We start from the raw sequence: 16,090 nt of genomic DNA on the forward strand, positions 1-16,090 counted from the left end.
GCAGTGTTTAAAGCTTTTCATCGCTCAGGATGTTGAAAATTGTTTTGGTTGTGTAAACCTTTACACAATAGGCTAAAAATTGCATGCAGTTGCTTTATTGGTCTTGATGTAAACTGGAGGACCTGAAAGGACATTTTAGTTGCCACATTCTAAGTCTGAACGAGTTATCGTTATCTGATTCATATTGCGACTTCACCCTATCACCTTCATAGGGTGAGAAGCTCGGTCATCCGGGAGGGGCTCGGAGTAGATCCTCTGCTCCTCCACATCGAGAAAAGCCAGTTGAGGTGGCTCGGGCATCTGGTCAGGATGCCTCCTGGACGCCTCCCTGGTGAGGTTGTCCGGACACGTCCAACCGGGAGGAGACCTAAAGTAGGGCTGAAACGATTCCTCGAGTACCTCGAATAATTTGAGTACAAAAAAGCCTCGAGTCAAATTCTCTGCCTATGGGCTTCGTTTAATTCATGTTTAATTCATGGCTTTGCAGTCGCTTGGGGTCATGTTTCACCCGGACCGAAATAAGTGACGCACATACGCTAAATGCACACGCGAGTAGCAAATGTAACTTAGCTTTCTCTTAAGTAGGGTTGTCACGGTATGAAAATTTAACCTCACGGTTATTGTGACCAAAATTATCACGGTTTTCGGTATTATCGCGGTATTTTTTAAACGGTGTTGCATATGTTCAGAAAGCATTGATAGTCCTGTTCTACACAAACTGAAATAGTTCTGAAAAGGTTTAACAGTGTTTATTAAACCTAAAATAACACAAAGCCTTAGCAAAAGTGCAACTTTTCACAAGTAAAGGAACAAATAGCTTATTTTTCTGGAACTTGTTACAGTAGTCAGTGCAGGTTTAAATTATACAAATCCAAACATTCAAAACATAAACAATATGTAAACAAATCAAAGAAACACCACTTGTTTTCTCATATACTTGTTTTCTTCATTATCAAAATGAAAATCTAAAACTCCAGTCCACACTTGACTTGAGCACTGTACAAGTCAACCTTAAAAAAATATGTATTTAAAATAAATATCCACTTTAAACAAATTACTAAAATAACTACTACACTATGTAATCAAATCCAAATGTTCAAGTATAAATGGCATTGAATAAGTAAACAAATCAATGACAAGGAACTAATTGTATATTTCTCTTCATCATCAACAAATAAGATGCTTCATCCAGCAACAGGGTGTCCGTGACACGGTTTAAATGCTGGCAGAGGACGCTGCGGCTGCAGTCTATAGTGACTCGTTGCATTCTCCCTCAACCAAAAGTCCTCACGTCATGCATTTAAGCTAAAATGCTAATGTTATCTTACCTTGCACTGGCTGTGGAGACGTGGGTGATCGTCACGCAGATGTGCCATGAGATTTGAAGTGTTGCTGCCTTTTGCAGACACTTGTTTCCTGCACGTTCTGCAAACGGGATAGCCGTCTTCTATTAACTGTCCCTCAGCATTTTTCAGAAATCCCAAATATGCCCATACTTCCGATTTAGTCTTCTTTGAGGGCTGATGGATGTCCTGGGCGCTGCCGTCGCCTCCTTCGGCCGTTATTTCAGCTTCAAAGTTTTGGTGCCGTTGCAAATTAAAAAGTGCGTGTGCGCGCAGCGGGAACTTCAGCTGAAGCGACGGTGGCTGGTAAGGGTCATCGCGCCGAAACCGCGGCCACGGTAAACCCACCGAGATAATATAGTTTTTTAAAAACTGGACGGTTATTTTTATTGTCAACTTTTTTACCGGGGTTTACCGCTATACCGGTTACCGTGACAACCCTACTCTTAAGCCATGGCGGACAACTTGGACCTCGGTGGAGTGCGAAAAAGAAAGAAAATGTCAAAGGTGTGGGACTATTTTTCATGTCGTAAGGCGGAAAACGTAGTCCAGTGTAAATACTGTAAAAATGATTTAGCCTACCACAACACCACATCTTCGATGCTGCAGCACCTGACCAGGAAACATCCACATGTAAATGTCACTTCTACACGTGGGCTCGGAGCCTCTACAAGATTTTAGCCTGTATTTCTATGTATTCTGCGGACACTATGCGACTTTTTCATTTGTAGCAGTCAGTTTCAGCTCACACTGTTTATCTGGTAGCAACACGTCGGACCTAGAAATGTGCTAAAAATAGCAGTTTTTACACAACACGTCAGACTTTTTATTGTGCTGTTGTTGATGTCTGTTGTCCCTCAGGATTGCTGCAGGAGGACCGGTATTTATGAGAGTGGCGGAAGAAAACGAAAGAGAGTAAATAATTGGTTTGTGATCAGTATAATTTGACATAACCACGGCAAACATGCTTTCTCATCAATACTTGTTTTTGTGTGAGAAAATTTAGAAAGTGTAGAAATTAAAAGGGACGTGTGTTAATGGGGAAATAGCTGGCAAGCCATGTTTGCGCATGCGCCGTGAGCGGTTCTGGTGCTGGCAGATTCTCGCACGAGGGGAAAATCGGCTCAGGTTGTATACTTATTTTTTGCACAGGCGTTTGTTTTTCATATATTTCAGCTCAACAAAAGAATGAAGATAAGCAGGTTGGAGGGAATGCATGAGACCTTGAGACTATATCTCATGCAGACTAGTCTTGAGCAAAGAAGGGGAAAAAGTCTTTCCGTTCCGTTACACTGTGTAGTAAAGTTGAAGTTCTTAAGTTTTGAAAACAAATTTTGAATAAAACTTGAAGAATAACTGGCAATTGCTTGCTCATTTTAAGCGGTCTTTCATATTTTATAACATGCTATTTGATATAATTGTTTACAAACACAAAAGGGTAATTTATTAGAGTACTCAATTAACCGATAAAAGATTCGATAGAGTACTTGATTACAAAAATATTCGATAGCTGCAGCCCTAGCCTAAAGGGAGACCCAGGACACATTGGAGGGTCTATGTCTCTCATCTGGCCAGGGAACGCCTTGGGATTCCCCCGGAAGAGCTGGCCCAAGTGGCTGGGGAGAGGGAAGTCTGGGCCTCTCAACTTAGACTGCTGCCCCGCAACCCAACTCCAGATAAGCGGAAGAAGATGGATGGATATTGCGATTTCAGACAATGTGATGAAATGATCGCCAAAGCTGTAGGGCTTTTGCAGCGGAATGACCCAGGACCCATTGACTGTGTTTATTTTTTGTGGTGCTACTTTTGGTGAATATTAGTTGTAGCACTGGGCATCTGTCTAGGTTGCTCATTTTCAAACTCCTCCTATTGTTGTGTGAGAGGAGGGACGGAGGCTACAATGCCAGCTTCCTGCAATGGTGGAAAGGAGTTTACCATAATAACACATGCAGACTTGAAGCTGCAACTTCTCTATTCTCAAAAACTGTTTGAATTTTTCTGATGGCACAAACCTTTGGAGAGTTACGGTAATTCAAAGCAAGCATGTAAAATGGGTCAGCAGGTGGGTGCTAAATGCCCGTGACAATTACTTCATTAACCTGGTGGGATCTGAAATAAATCTGTAAAAGAGGAGGAAAGAAAAATGAACAGGGCTTCAGAAAGGTGAGGAAGTGAGTGAAAGCAGAACATGCAGGGAGTGGGCGTGTCCAATTAGAGCAAGTCTGCTAAATCCCATCATCACGTCTCTCTACGACGTACAAAAACAAAGCGTGATGAACATTAATCACCAATCTGTCCTTTCTGTAATTCTTTTTTGTTTTTGTTGCAAATTGAGCAGTAAGTGTTGCACTAAGTGTTTTACAAAATAAAGTTATTTGTCTTTTTCTTTCTGCTGATCTGAAAAATGATCTGATTCAAATCGTGAGTTTTTTGATTTGTTGCACCACTAGTATGAACACTACTCTAGTGGGCAGCAGATTACAAAAATGACATCATAGTAAAGGTCTCTCATAGGTCGAATACACAAAACTGTGCAAATACAAAAGACAGGGTGACTAAAAGAGAACAATTCTGTTCAGGAGACTGAGTGAATAAATCAACCTTAATCCAGCCGTCCGTCCCCCCCCCCCCCCCCCCCCCCGACACACACACCTGCCATGCACAACTAAACGGAGGAAGTTATCTGTCAGTCAGTCAGATCCAGTTATGCCACTAATGTGGCAGAAAATGACCTCAATTTGTAATTTGTGTGACGTTTAGTTGTCAGACATAAAACTCCATGTGGGTCAGGTACAATGTTTTCTTTCAGCGATCCCCCCCCCCGCACCCCCCCCCCCGCGCCTTTAACCCCCTCCCTCAGAGTCTCGAGTCCAAGGTCGAAATCATCTAGCTGAAACTAGATTGCACTGAGTCATTGTTTTTTTTAAACAAGCGTCAGTGACACAACACTTTAACTTCATCCCTCGTTTCTTTTTCTCCTGTTTACGTTTCACTTGCCTGTCTCCCTCCGCCTGCTACCACACCGCTCCTCTCCTTGTGGCCCCTCCCTCTCACCTCTCCTTTGCCAGAGCCGTAAGGTAAGAAGAGGGAGGTGAGCCAAAGTCACCAGAGATCTGATTTAGGTCCTTCTCTTTCCTACCCCCCCCCCCCCCCCCCCTTGCTGTCAAAGCAAGCTCAGAGCTTTGCAAGTTGCTCTTTTCTAGCTGCTTCTTTCTACCACAAGCTGGCTCTTTGCCACAGCTGTAATGAGACCCAACGTTGTATATAAATAGGCTGGACCAACTCAGTTTGCCGTGCTCTTCAATGGGAAGTTGAGGCAATGAAGAAACAGGTGCTTCAACCCACACTAAGGCTGTCCTCTTAGCCCCACCTCTCAATACCGCCTTAATTTCATGTCTTTAAACATGAAGGTATACCAGTTACCTGACGGTTTTGTGTTTGTGACTACTCACTCCACTCAGCTGATTGCTTCCTCTTCCTCTCAGCACATTTATTTGTTTATTTACCACAGAGTCTGCTTCTTTTCCTTAGCTCATGTACTGTTATTCTGGTCTGCTGTCTTTGTTTTGGAGCTGCGTGTCCGCACATGTTAATCAAAATGCCTCTTGTGAAATTTCTCAGCGTCATTTTTGGCATTTAGGTGTGCAGGGAACTGGCGCAGCTTCTTAGGACTTTCCACGTTTTACATTAACTCACAAATCCCTTTTTCTACCAGTGGTCCACTTGGCGCTGCAGCTGCACATCCTGTCTCCAAGGGTTTGTCCAGCAGCCTAGCTGTTGACAAATCTATAACCAGCAGATCACCTCATCGGTCAGAAAGAGATGGAGGACGCTTCTCACAGTCCATAGTTAGCCACCACCTGGTTTCATGCTGGACAGGTCTGATTTCATGCTAAGCTAATGTGAAAAGCTGCTCCGCGATCCGTAGAGGGTTCCTCTCTCACCCTCCAAAACCACTGCCTTACTACTCTTTATCTTTGCCAACTAGCTATCATTAGTCGATGCATATTCAATTCTCTACAGGGAGCACAACTCTTAAAAAAAGGAGAAGAAGCTGTGTGTAATTGTAGCTACTCCTCTACTGAGGTGGCAGCTGTGGCACAGTGGCAGATAACAGTTTCATGGGTCACTAGCATCGCTCATACTCGTGTAATTTCTGAGCTTGGATAACGACGAGCATGTTCTGCAAATTGAGGAAGAAGAGGAGAAGGGAATGGTCGGAAGTGAAGGAAAAGTTGTTTCTGCTGTGTACAGGGATCCTTCGGAGGGATGGAGCAGAAGTACTTTGAATTAGAGAAAATGTTAAAAGAAGGCAGCGAAAGGATTTTTATATGGGATTATTTCTGCAGCAGAGTTCTAATTTCCCTGTCTGACACCCTCATGCTCACCCTTCTCCTCTTCATTCCTGGTGCCAAATTAAGTGTCAAACAGACCGGGAAGGCGGGCCGATGGCTCACTTTTCTGGAGGGCTACGAAATAACAGCATGGTACAGTACGTTCCAGTCGGGGTCCTGCTTCCCCCCACCCCCCACCCCACCTAGTCAAGCTCATTAGTGGCCGATTGAGTTGTTATTGTAATTAAGAGATCCGTACATCCCGTGAGAACGCACAACTGTCTGCATCCGGGTGGTCCCTGAGCGATGGGGTGGGCCGTGGAGGATCAGAGTTATTGTCCACTCGATGTGTGTGTGTCCACCCCATTCTCTTCTACAGTTTCACAGCTTGGAGGTGGTCATTTTCAGGTCAGGTAGTTAATGAGATTACACATTCTTGTTTTGTGAAACGATTCCTGAAAACATGGGAAATATTTTAGATGTACTTTTTTTACTGGTTACCTCGATGTTCTTTGTAATTTTTCCAGGTTTTGCCACTTTGCTTCACCCTTGTCCTCCATCTTTATTTGGGTCCTAAGTGCATATTATAGCACTATGCCAATGCAGTATTATTAATACCATCATAAATCAGTGCTAGCGATCGGTACACCTCACACCCAGCATGTCGTATCTCTGGTGGGTGCAGTGTTAATCTATGTGATCACTAAATGTTCTGTAGGTTCCTTACGTCACTCCCATCGGTCACTCCATGTTCCTGGTCAGACACTTTCCCTCCTCCTTTCATTTCTGAGCCCCTTCCCCTCTTCTTCTTTTTTCTTCCTCAAACTGCCTCCCCCATTCACTCACATTCCTTCTCCTGTGTGTTCCTGCGACAAACCAGGGAGGAGACGGATCATTATTTTAAAGACACAGGGGTCCTACAGCCAACCCCCCTGCCCACTCAGTTTCCCCATCTACCCCCCTGATGACACCCCCCGTGTCAGTTGAAAACAAGACTCCATTTTGCAGCGTGAGCTCCCAGCAGCACCATGCTCTCCCTCTAACATTTCTCTGAGTCAATAAAGCCTCCAGCAGGAGTTGTGACATTTGTGCCAGCCTGTTGGCGCACAGCGTGAAAGAGGCACCGCTCCCTCCCACCAAACCTGCACTGTAAAAAAGCACATCAGTTCATGTGAAAAGGTCTTGTTTGTGTCCGCTTGGCACATCTTGAAGATCAATGCGGGCATGGGCGGGTTGATACCTGGCCCTGCTGGTGTTGCGTAACCCAGTTTATGTTATTATACTTCACAATAGGTATCCAGTTAGTGGTGACTGTGAGTGGGTGGCCCGTAGGCCTGTTTGATATGTCCAGGAGATAAGGCAGGAGGGCCAGAGAGAGAGGTGTAAGGTTGCCGTTATCACCAGTAATCACACCAGCTGCCACACAGTGGAAATGTGTGTGTTTTTGTGTTGTTTGGTTTCTGAAACAGTTTGTCTCTAATGAAGAGGGTGTGGCCAAGGCACACTTGTCAGGACGGGCTGCTGTTGTTGTTTCAAACATTTTATCTTATCACATCTAGGATGGGTTTGCTGATGTCTTTTATGAGTTGTTTTTGGCTCACGGATGCAACTGAACGGTTAGCACAGATAAATCTGACTCTGCTGTGTGTCATCTCAAAGCCTGATAATGACTGGAGGTACTTGCAGTGATCTGCCATAACTTCCTGCAAGCTTAGAAAATGACTTATGAGTTTCGGATTTGTTGGTTACTTATAATATTTCTTTAAAGACCAAGTTCATTGTAAAACTTTTTTTTTTTGGTCACGCTGAGTTTAGCGTGCAGGCTAAATGTAAAAATAGCCTTCTACACCTATTGGGAGATTAAAGGTGTGTTTGACTGAAAAAACATTATTTAAATGTTATTATCTGATTATAATCAGTGACTCTGAGTGCAATAGAGGGAAGGGAGTTACGGCAACTTTATTGAAAATGAACATAAACGCGGGCCGTGAGTTTTGTTTTTGTGAACAGAATCGGCTGAGATGATAAACTGGAGCAATGCAGCGCTCCTGGAGCTTCTCTGTTAGCACTGCAGGTCAGATCACCAGAGACTACACTGGGACTGTGGAGGACAGACACCTTTAGGAGCGGCTTGATAAAAAACGTAATGAGCGTGGTTTTGATCACACTAAAAAGCAAGTTATGTCCAAGATAAACGGAAGTCTGTGCAGTACAGAGACCGCCACCCCTTAATGCTGCCATTGTGTAATCTGTTGTATCGCTTCAGTGTTGCAGCAAATTGATGGCATTGTTTTGTAAAGACAACTTGTGAATCAGCATTCTGTCACATTCTTAGAGATTTATTTGCTGGTTAAAACTCGTTTACTGGTCTTCTTTTGTCCTGGAAGAAGGATGCAAATCTCGCTAAACTCACGACCAGTGTTGCTGCAGTTAGCTTGAAGTTGTAATTTGATTACTGACTACTGATTACTACATTCAAAAGTAACTTAAGTTACTTTACTGATTACTGCATATCAAAAGTAACTACGTTAGATAAGAAGTTACTTAATAAGTTACATTCAACAGCCGCTACTGACTGTAATCATTGCCTTTTTTGCCTTTTAATCAGGGCAGCTGTGGCTGCAATACAGCTCATCACCACCAGTGTGTGAATGGATGAAAAATACATTGACTTTGGGCTCCTACTTTGGGGTCCTCTGACTCTGAAAGGTGCTAAACAAGTGCAGGCCATTTATCATTTATCACAAAAAAAAAGAAAAAGCACTCTGAGGAAAGTGTGAAATGTGTATATTCTGACTATTTGAATACAGGCAAATTCTATTCTGTGTGGTAACACATCCTATCTGCATGCAGTTGTAGTAAACACAGTTTTATTTAGGTGTGCCGGGAATATAACAGGAAGTTTTATCTTGGATTTAAAACTGGTTCCTTCAGAGTTTGTACCTGTTGTGGGTGACCGGTTAACCATTAACAGAATGAGGAAATGGCTTTGGGCTTAAACAACATCACGCTTTGTTTTCGTACGTCGTAGAGAGACGTGATGATGGGATTTAGCAGACTGGTTAAATAAACTTAAATTCCTTTTAGACATGTCAGAGAAGGGCTTCTTCTGTAGCTCTTGGTGATGGCGGTTTGACTCGTGGATCATTTTAGATGCAGCTAGATAAATAGATCACAGGACGTTTACAAACACATTCATTGAGATTTGCTAAATTTAAAAGTCAAATTTTGTGGTATTTTACGGAAGCATATTGCATTCGGCCACAAAAAAATAAAATGCTCTGTTTTTCCAAATTAACTAGATAATTTTTACAGAAAAAAAGGTGACAGTTTCATTCACGGACAACTACTGATGGATGGTGACAGGCAGCTGCACCATCTTCAAGAAAAAAACCTCTCTCATAGGAAGTCGGCCTCTTAATATCTGCAGCACCCTCTGCTGATGATCAGCTCACTAACTGATAGCAGGTTCAAGCGGTCATCCTGCTACATTCAGAAGAGTATTTCGAAACCCCGCCCACCCTCTCTCGGACGGCTGCCTGTCCAGTTCAGAGAAAGTAGCTATTTCACACGGTGTCTCAATTCCAAAACAAAGAGACATTTTATGTTAGCCAGTCGAGAATGCCACAGAGCATTATAGCACTGCAGAGGGACTATTTTAGTTTTTAGTTTTTTTTCCATTAAAAATATCTTGTTAATTCAGAAAAACAGATAGCTTTTTATTTTTTTGTGGCTGAATGCAATACGACTCCATAATATTTGATTAATTTTCCATTTTTATTTTATATGAACAAAACAATAGACACCATTGGTTGTTTCCTGTAGGTTTTTGTACATAAAAGGAAGTTTTAATGATCCACCTGGAAGCCGTAGGTATATTTCCTCTATTTCTATGATGGTTATTGTCCATGACAATCTGTTTGAGGCTGTAATGGCTGCTGTGATGTGCCCAATCAGGCCAGTTAGTAAAATGGTTCATTCATTACAAAGAACAAATGGGTGCAACAGCACTACTGAACTTCTGAATGCGATTATGCTAATGGCATTTTGACACTATGTTCCAACACAAACCAAGACATCGTGTCAACGAGTAACTTGTCAGATGTTCATTTTGTTTCATTGAAACAAAATAATTACATTTTAAAGCTTTTTTCAACACTTCTTCATGACTCTAGCTTCTGTGGTGTATGATAGCAATTTAGATCTTATTATATGGAGCAATTAAACAGCAGTGTGTGCTTTCTCTGTGCATCTTCTAAAGCAGGATTCCCAAAGTGTGGTGCGCGCGAGCTGCCGCTAGGGGGTGCGCGAGGTGAAAAGTGTAATGGCTGCGGAGCTCAGAGAAGTCTCTCAAAAGTCACCATTAGCGTAGCCAGAAACTCATTTGTGGGTGGGCCAAAGGTGTGTGTGTGTGTGTGTGTGTGTGTGTGTCCTCCGCACATGCCCTAGCTCAGGGGTCGGCAATCCGCGGCTCTGGAGCCGCATGCAGCTCTTCCATCCATCTGATGCGGCTCTCTGTGCTTGTAAAATAATGAATGGATATTTAAGTAAAAAGTTTTATATTTTACTGCATTAATTTTACATCTGTATGCCAATTCTATGTAAAGATTGTCTGCGTAAACCTGAACAGGTCCAACCCGGTCTTACTGTGAGACCGGGTTGACGCGTCACGCTTGTGCGTAATCATATCGGCGCTTCCTGAGCTGAAGAGGATGTGAGATTCTGGGCTTCTCCTCAGACAGGCTCCTGGATGTGTCGCCACATTGGAGACAGGAACAAGCACTATTCAGCCAAAGTTTCATAATCAGGGAACATTTTCTAAGTGGCAAGTCTCGCTTCAGTCGGAGGAATCTTCCTGCATGCGCTCTGGTTCTGCGGCGCGCTCCAAGCCCCTCTCCACATCTTCAGCTCGCTGTGGACCTCATGTAGTACACGCTGACAGTGAGTGCGATGAGCAGTGTCCAGCTCAGATGTTCAGATGGGAATCTTTTCTTGAGTGATTTAGCTACATCTGTGATGTGCGAAACGAATAAAATGTCAGTTCATCTGCTTGTGTCGGGGTAATGCTTTCTATTGTTTCTCCGTCAAAATAAACGGTCAAATACGGGAACTGTCCAGTCAACACAAGCCCTGCCTTTGACTGTTCTTTTTTCTTGTGAAAATTGTTGCAAAGAGATATAATTTAACTTGATTAACACCAGAGCCAGGCACACTGCACCGTTATCTCCGTCGCTGTAAATGAGGGGAAAACAAAATGATCGGATCCTTTTCTGACCTTCCCCACCTACAAAGTTTAATTAAAACAATCAAACGTGACAGAGTCTGGATTTGTATTCTGAACAGTCTAAACATGTTTTAAAAAGAAACGTATGACAAAAGTGGCACCTGCTCAGTAAAACCACCAACAGGGTGAAAAATAGCAAAATATTGTAGCAGAGACGGGCTACAACTTCTGGATCCACTTTATATAAATCGTTTTATTGATTATCGTCATATGAACGATAACTTTGACGTGCATGAGCGACCGATACTGGCTGCTGTCACCTGTTGTGAGCAGCTCTCTGCTGTCTAAGGGTAGGCCCCGCCCACAACGCCGCGGCTGCTGTGGCTCCCAGTGTTTTCTTTACTGTGGGAAACGGGTAATAATGGCTCTTTGATGGGAACAGGTTGTCGACCCCTGGTTTAGCGTGATGTCTGATATATAAATAAATAAATATATATATATATATATATATATATATATATATATATATATATATATATATATATATATATATATATATATATATAGCCATGACCTGATGTGGGGCTGGGGGGTGCGTCAACATGGTCGGGACATAGAAGAGGGTGCGTGGCTAAATAAGTTTGGGAACCACTGTTCTAAAGTAACTGCCCGCTAATGAATTCTCCACTCCAGTAATGTGTGTGATCGTGTGTTTATGCATTCACTGGTCTAAGTGTGTGTGTGTGTGTATATACAGCTAAAGACTGAATGAACTCGGATAAGCATTTTGCTTCCGGGCCTCATTTCTGTTTCTGTCGTTTCCTTCATATCATTCATATCAGACCGTGCCATACAGTCATTTCTCTCTGCAGAAATACCACAGGGCAATGGAGAGGGTGCGTGCATGCATGTGAGAGAGAGAGAGAGAGAGAAAGTGTGTGTCTGTGTGTTAAAGAGGAATACAGAGGGAGAGGGGGCTTGTGGCCACCAGGTTGGTAAAGGGGAACAGAGTGAGGTGTCTTTATGAATTGTTCTATTTGATTTAATGCAAATTACTGCTGGTTTGAATTAAAGAAAGGAAGTGTTTATTTTTATATTCATTTATTACAATAAAGGTGTAAATTTAATTGTTAAATGTTTTGCGGTTTCATACAGTGATGTGCACTTTCTCTGCAAATAGACCAAATAGGATGATTTGACAAAAAATGTCTAATTTTCACAGAATATAGTTCTTGTAGAAAAATCATGCTCAACTCTGATTTTCCAGCTTTTTATCATCCTGTAAATATTTAGTTGCAGCTTTTACTGAAATTTGTATAAATAAAATAAGTTGGAATCTCTTTGTATGATTTAAAAAGTTTATATTTAAAGAAACCTTTTCATTTAGAGTTTTATGGATACGATTTGATCTTTGCCCTGAGATAAACAGTTATTATGACTGCCATTGTTAATGATGGATTATCACATTAAAAACATTTTTTCTTCTTCCCAGTCTGCCAGAGTAAGGACATCCGCAACAACGTGACCAACCTGCAGTCATTGGAGAACTGCACCATCATCGAGGGCCACCTCAAGATTCTGCTCATGTTCAAGACCAAGACCGAGGACTTCCGCGGCCTCAGCTACCCGAAGCTGCGAGTGGTGACTGACTATGTCCTGCTGTTCAGGGTCTACGGTCTGGAGACCCTCACGGACCTCTTCCCCAACCTGACTGTAATCCGTGGCAACAACCTCTTCTTCAACTACGCTCTGGTGCTTTACGAGATGCTGCAGCTGAAGGAGGTGGGCCTGCACAGCCTGATGAACATCACCCGAGGCGCCGTGAGGATAGAGAAGAACCCAGACTTGTGTTACCTGGCAACCCTGGACTGGTCCAAGATCCTGGACTCGGTGGAGGACAACTACATTGTGGCCAACAAAAACGAGAGGGAGTGTGGAGACGTGTGTCCTGGCACCGCCCAGGGACAGACCCTCTGTCCTCAGACCACCATCAACGGCCACTTCAGGGGACGGTGCTGGTCACAGAACCATTGTCAGACAAGTAAGTGCTCGTCTTTTACAATGGTAGATGTATACCACTGCCTATGTCCCTAAACCTGCTATTTAACACATTATGACTAGGGATGGGTACCGAATTCGGTACTTTTTAAGGTACCGACCGAATTCCAAGGACCGAGCACCGATTCACGTCGTTTCAAACGGTGCCTCGTTTCGGTACCCGTCCTTCATAACGAGAACTTGCCAAGACAGCTGCGCATGCGCAAGAGCGTTATGTCGTCGGTCGCTGCGAGCAAGTTGTAAACAGCAGCATGAGTAGAAAGAATGCACGCTAACGCCTGGGTCCACTTCACTAAATGTGATGGGTAACTGGGTGATGATGAAACCAGCGACAACGATCTAAGTGAGACATCCTCAACTTAATCTGCTCCGGTAGGTAAATAAAATGTTTAAGATAACGTTACCTTGATATGTTAGCTTCCGTTTCGCTAATGGTGTGTTCACTTTCCCCTCTGAACTCCGAATTTCCGACTAGAACATGAACACGCTCTAAAGTTTGGCTTCACTTTACTAAATGCGACGGGTGATTGGGTGAAGATGAAACCAGTGACAACGATCTAAGTGTGAGGCATCATCGTTTTAATCTGCTCCAGCAGTTAAATAAACTGTTTAAGATAACGTTAGCTTGATATGTTAGCTTCCGTTGCCACCGTTGTTATCAGCTAATGGTGTGTTCGCTTTCTCCTCGGAAATTCTAACTTCCCAGTAGGAAAAATCAAATGAAAAAAGATGGCAAAAGGAATGAAGATACACAGTAAATTTAGTTCACAGTAAAGATGTTTGCTTCAGTTTAATTATCAGCTTATAAAACTACAAGGATGATGTTAATACAAACAGTTGTATGTTATTTATCGTGATATTTATCAAATATTGTTATATATTGAGAAAAATCTATATTTAATTATAAAAGAGAATTAAAATAATAAACACTCAAAAGTATCGAAAATTGGTACCGTTAAGTACCGGTATCAATTCGTAGGTACCGGTAATTAGTACCGGATCGATTCAAATGTCAAAGGTACCCATCCCTAATTATGACACACATTAATGAAGGAGTATTTGATGATCTCCAGGAGGATCAGACTTAAACGGAATATGTATGGGAGAGTTTTATGTTCAAGAATCAATGGAGGCGACTGACATTTTCACCCTAAATAATTTGTTTAATGATTTCTGTAACGTGGGGACCGTGGACAGGCCCTGCCCTCCTATTAGCATTCATTGACTAGGGGTGTGTGTGCCGTGTGATCTGTAATTACAGGCTCCACATCGACTTGATGTAGGAGATGAGTCGACTGTCGAGTCAGGGAGCTGTACGCTTGCAGGTTATGAAAAAAATTAGAAGAGGGAGCAAGGAGGAGAACAATGATTGTTGCTCAGAGTTTCTCTCAGTTTTTTAATTTTTTTGGTTAAAAGAGGTTCTGTTTGTCCTGGTCTGCATCTCCTCTGCCAGATTTTCTTCTCTGGCCATAAATGCTGAGCGTTTTTTGTTGTAAGGCAGATTGTTATTATTTAGAATAAAATTACAGCTTGTGTTGCTTTTTGTCTTCCGCCTCTGAGCCGAGATGTTGGAGTTCAAAGAAAAACAGCTTAAGCCTTTTTTTATACATCATCTTCTGCATCCTGAATGTAACTTTGGTTCTTTGGTTTTCTGCCTTGATTTCATATTGGGAAAGTGGAACAGGAAATGACTGCTGATGTCTCTGTTTGACCCAATCACACATGCAAAACAGCACAGACTGAATGGCTTTGGCTAGATGTTTATTTAAAAATGTGATTAAAATAGAATTATTAAAATAATCCTTAAGTTTCAAATAAGGGTGCATGATATATCAGCATATATCGGTATCAGCCGATTTGAGTCATTTTTAAAAATATCGATACACTTGGGGCAGTAACCCCCAAACTGGAGGAGTGGCTAAAACAGATCCCAGGAAAAACATCTCAGTCCATAAAAGTGCAGTGCTAGGAACAGCCAAGAAACTGCTGAGCCCTCAAGCTCCCAGGCCTTTGGCAGAGGACCCGAATCGTATCGGCAATAACAGTGATATTAATATCAGCTATTGGTATCGACCCAAAATTCCATATTGGTGCATCCGTAGTAAGACATGACCTGTTTCGTCTAGCAGAGGGGTCAGCAACCTGCAGCACTGGAGCCTCAAGTGACTCTTTGGCCCTTCCAAAATGGCACTGAATGATGTTGGTTGAAAGTGATTAAATGTAAAAGTGTTTTTAAATGTGGATATTTTTTTTCAATTCAATTCAAGAATATTTATATAGCGGCCGCCAAATCACGACAAGAGTCGTCTCAAGGCACTTCACATAGTAAACATTCCAATACAATTCAGTTCATTAAGCCAATCAGCAAAAAGTTTCCTATATAAGGAACCCAGCAGATTGCTGTAAAGTCACTGACTAGTGTCAGTGACTTTACAGCAATCCTCATACAAAGCAAGCATATAACGACAGTGGAGAGGAAAAGTCCCTTTTAACAGGAAGAAACCTCCAGAGGATCCTGGCTCACTATAAGCAGCCATCCTCCACGACTCACTCAGAAGCCCCATTTTTAAAAATGCAGATTTAAGCAGCTTTTCAGTTATTTCATAGAGGAATTGGATTGCATTTCAACAGAATGACACTAAAAGTAACTGTAATATTTTAAAATATATTTGTATTTTTTACATTCCATAGAAAACATACTTTTTTTTCCCAATTTTTTTTCTCTAAATTAAAAACAAATTAAGAGGATATATTTACAGAAGAGGGAAACAAGATTTCTGACTATAATCTGATCCTGATTTTAATCTTTTAATTTTAATTCTGAGATTTTCAGCGGTCCTTATATCTCTTCCAAAGATATTACTCAAAAGTTACAAATTGCCTTTTTTTCCAAAGGTCCTGTAAGCTTTGCTGCTCTAAACACGTTTTATTCAGGTGGACAGAGAGGAGTGTTCAGACCCCCGATCTAGACTGAATTAGGTTGACATTTTTAGGGAGAAAAATGCTGTTTGACAAAAAAAAAGGCAAATGGGAGCAATCTTCTGAATTTCTTAGTGTTTCGTTTAAAAAGATCTTTAGAAATCTAAAACAACACATAATGCTTACCTTTAATTGCAGAAGCTTACAGATGG

General features: G+C 42.1%; 1 protein-coding gene across 1 annotated transcript in view; it reads left to right on the forward strand.

Annotated features, from left to right (window-relative positions):
* insrb (insulin receptor b) overlaps positions 1–16,090 on the forward strand; it is a 247,771-nt gene that overhangs the window by 16,185 nt on the left and 215,496 nt on the right. The window contains exon 2 of the mRNA XM_015970534.3: positions 12,394–12,942. Coding sequence (XP_015826020.1) covers positions 12,394–12,942 — 549 coding nt within the window. The remainder of the gene's footprint in view (positions 1–12,393; positions 12,943–16,090) is intronic.

This window comes from Nothobranchius furzeri, chromosome 8 (genome assembly GCF_043380555.1).
Source record: "Nothobranchius furzeri strain GRZ-AD chromosome 8, NfurGRZ-RIMD1, whole genome shotgun sequence".
Lineage (NCBI taxonomy): Eukaryota > Metazoa > Chordata > Actinopteri > Cyprinodontiformes > Nothobranchiidae > Nothobranchius > Nothobranchius furzeri.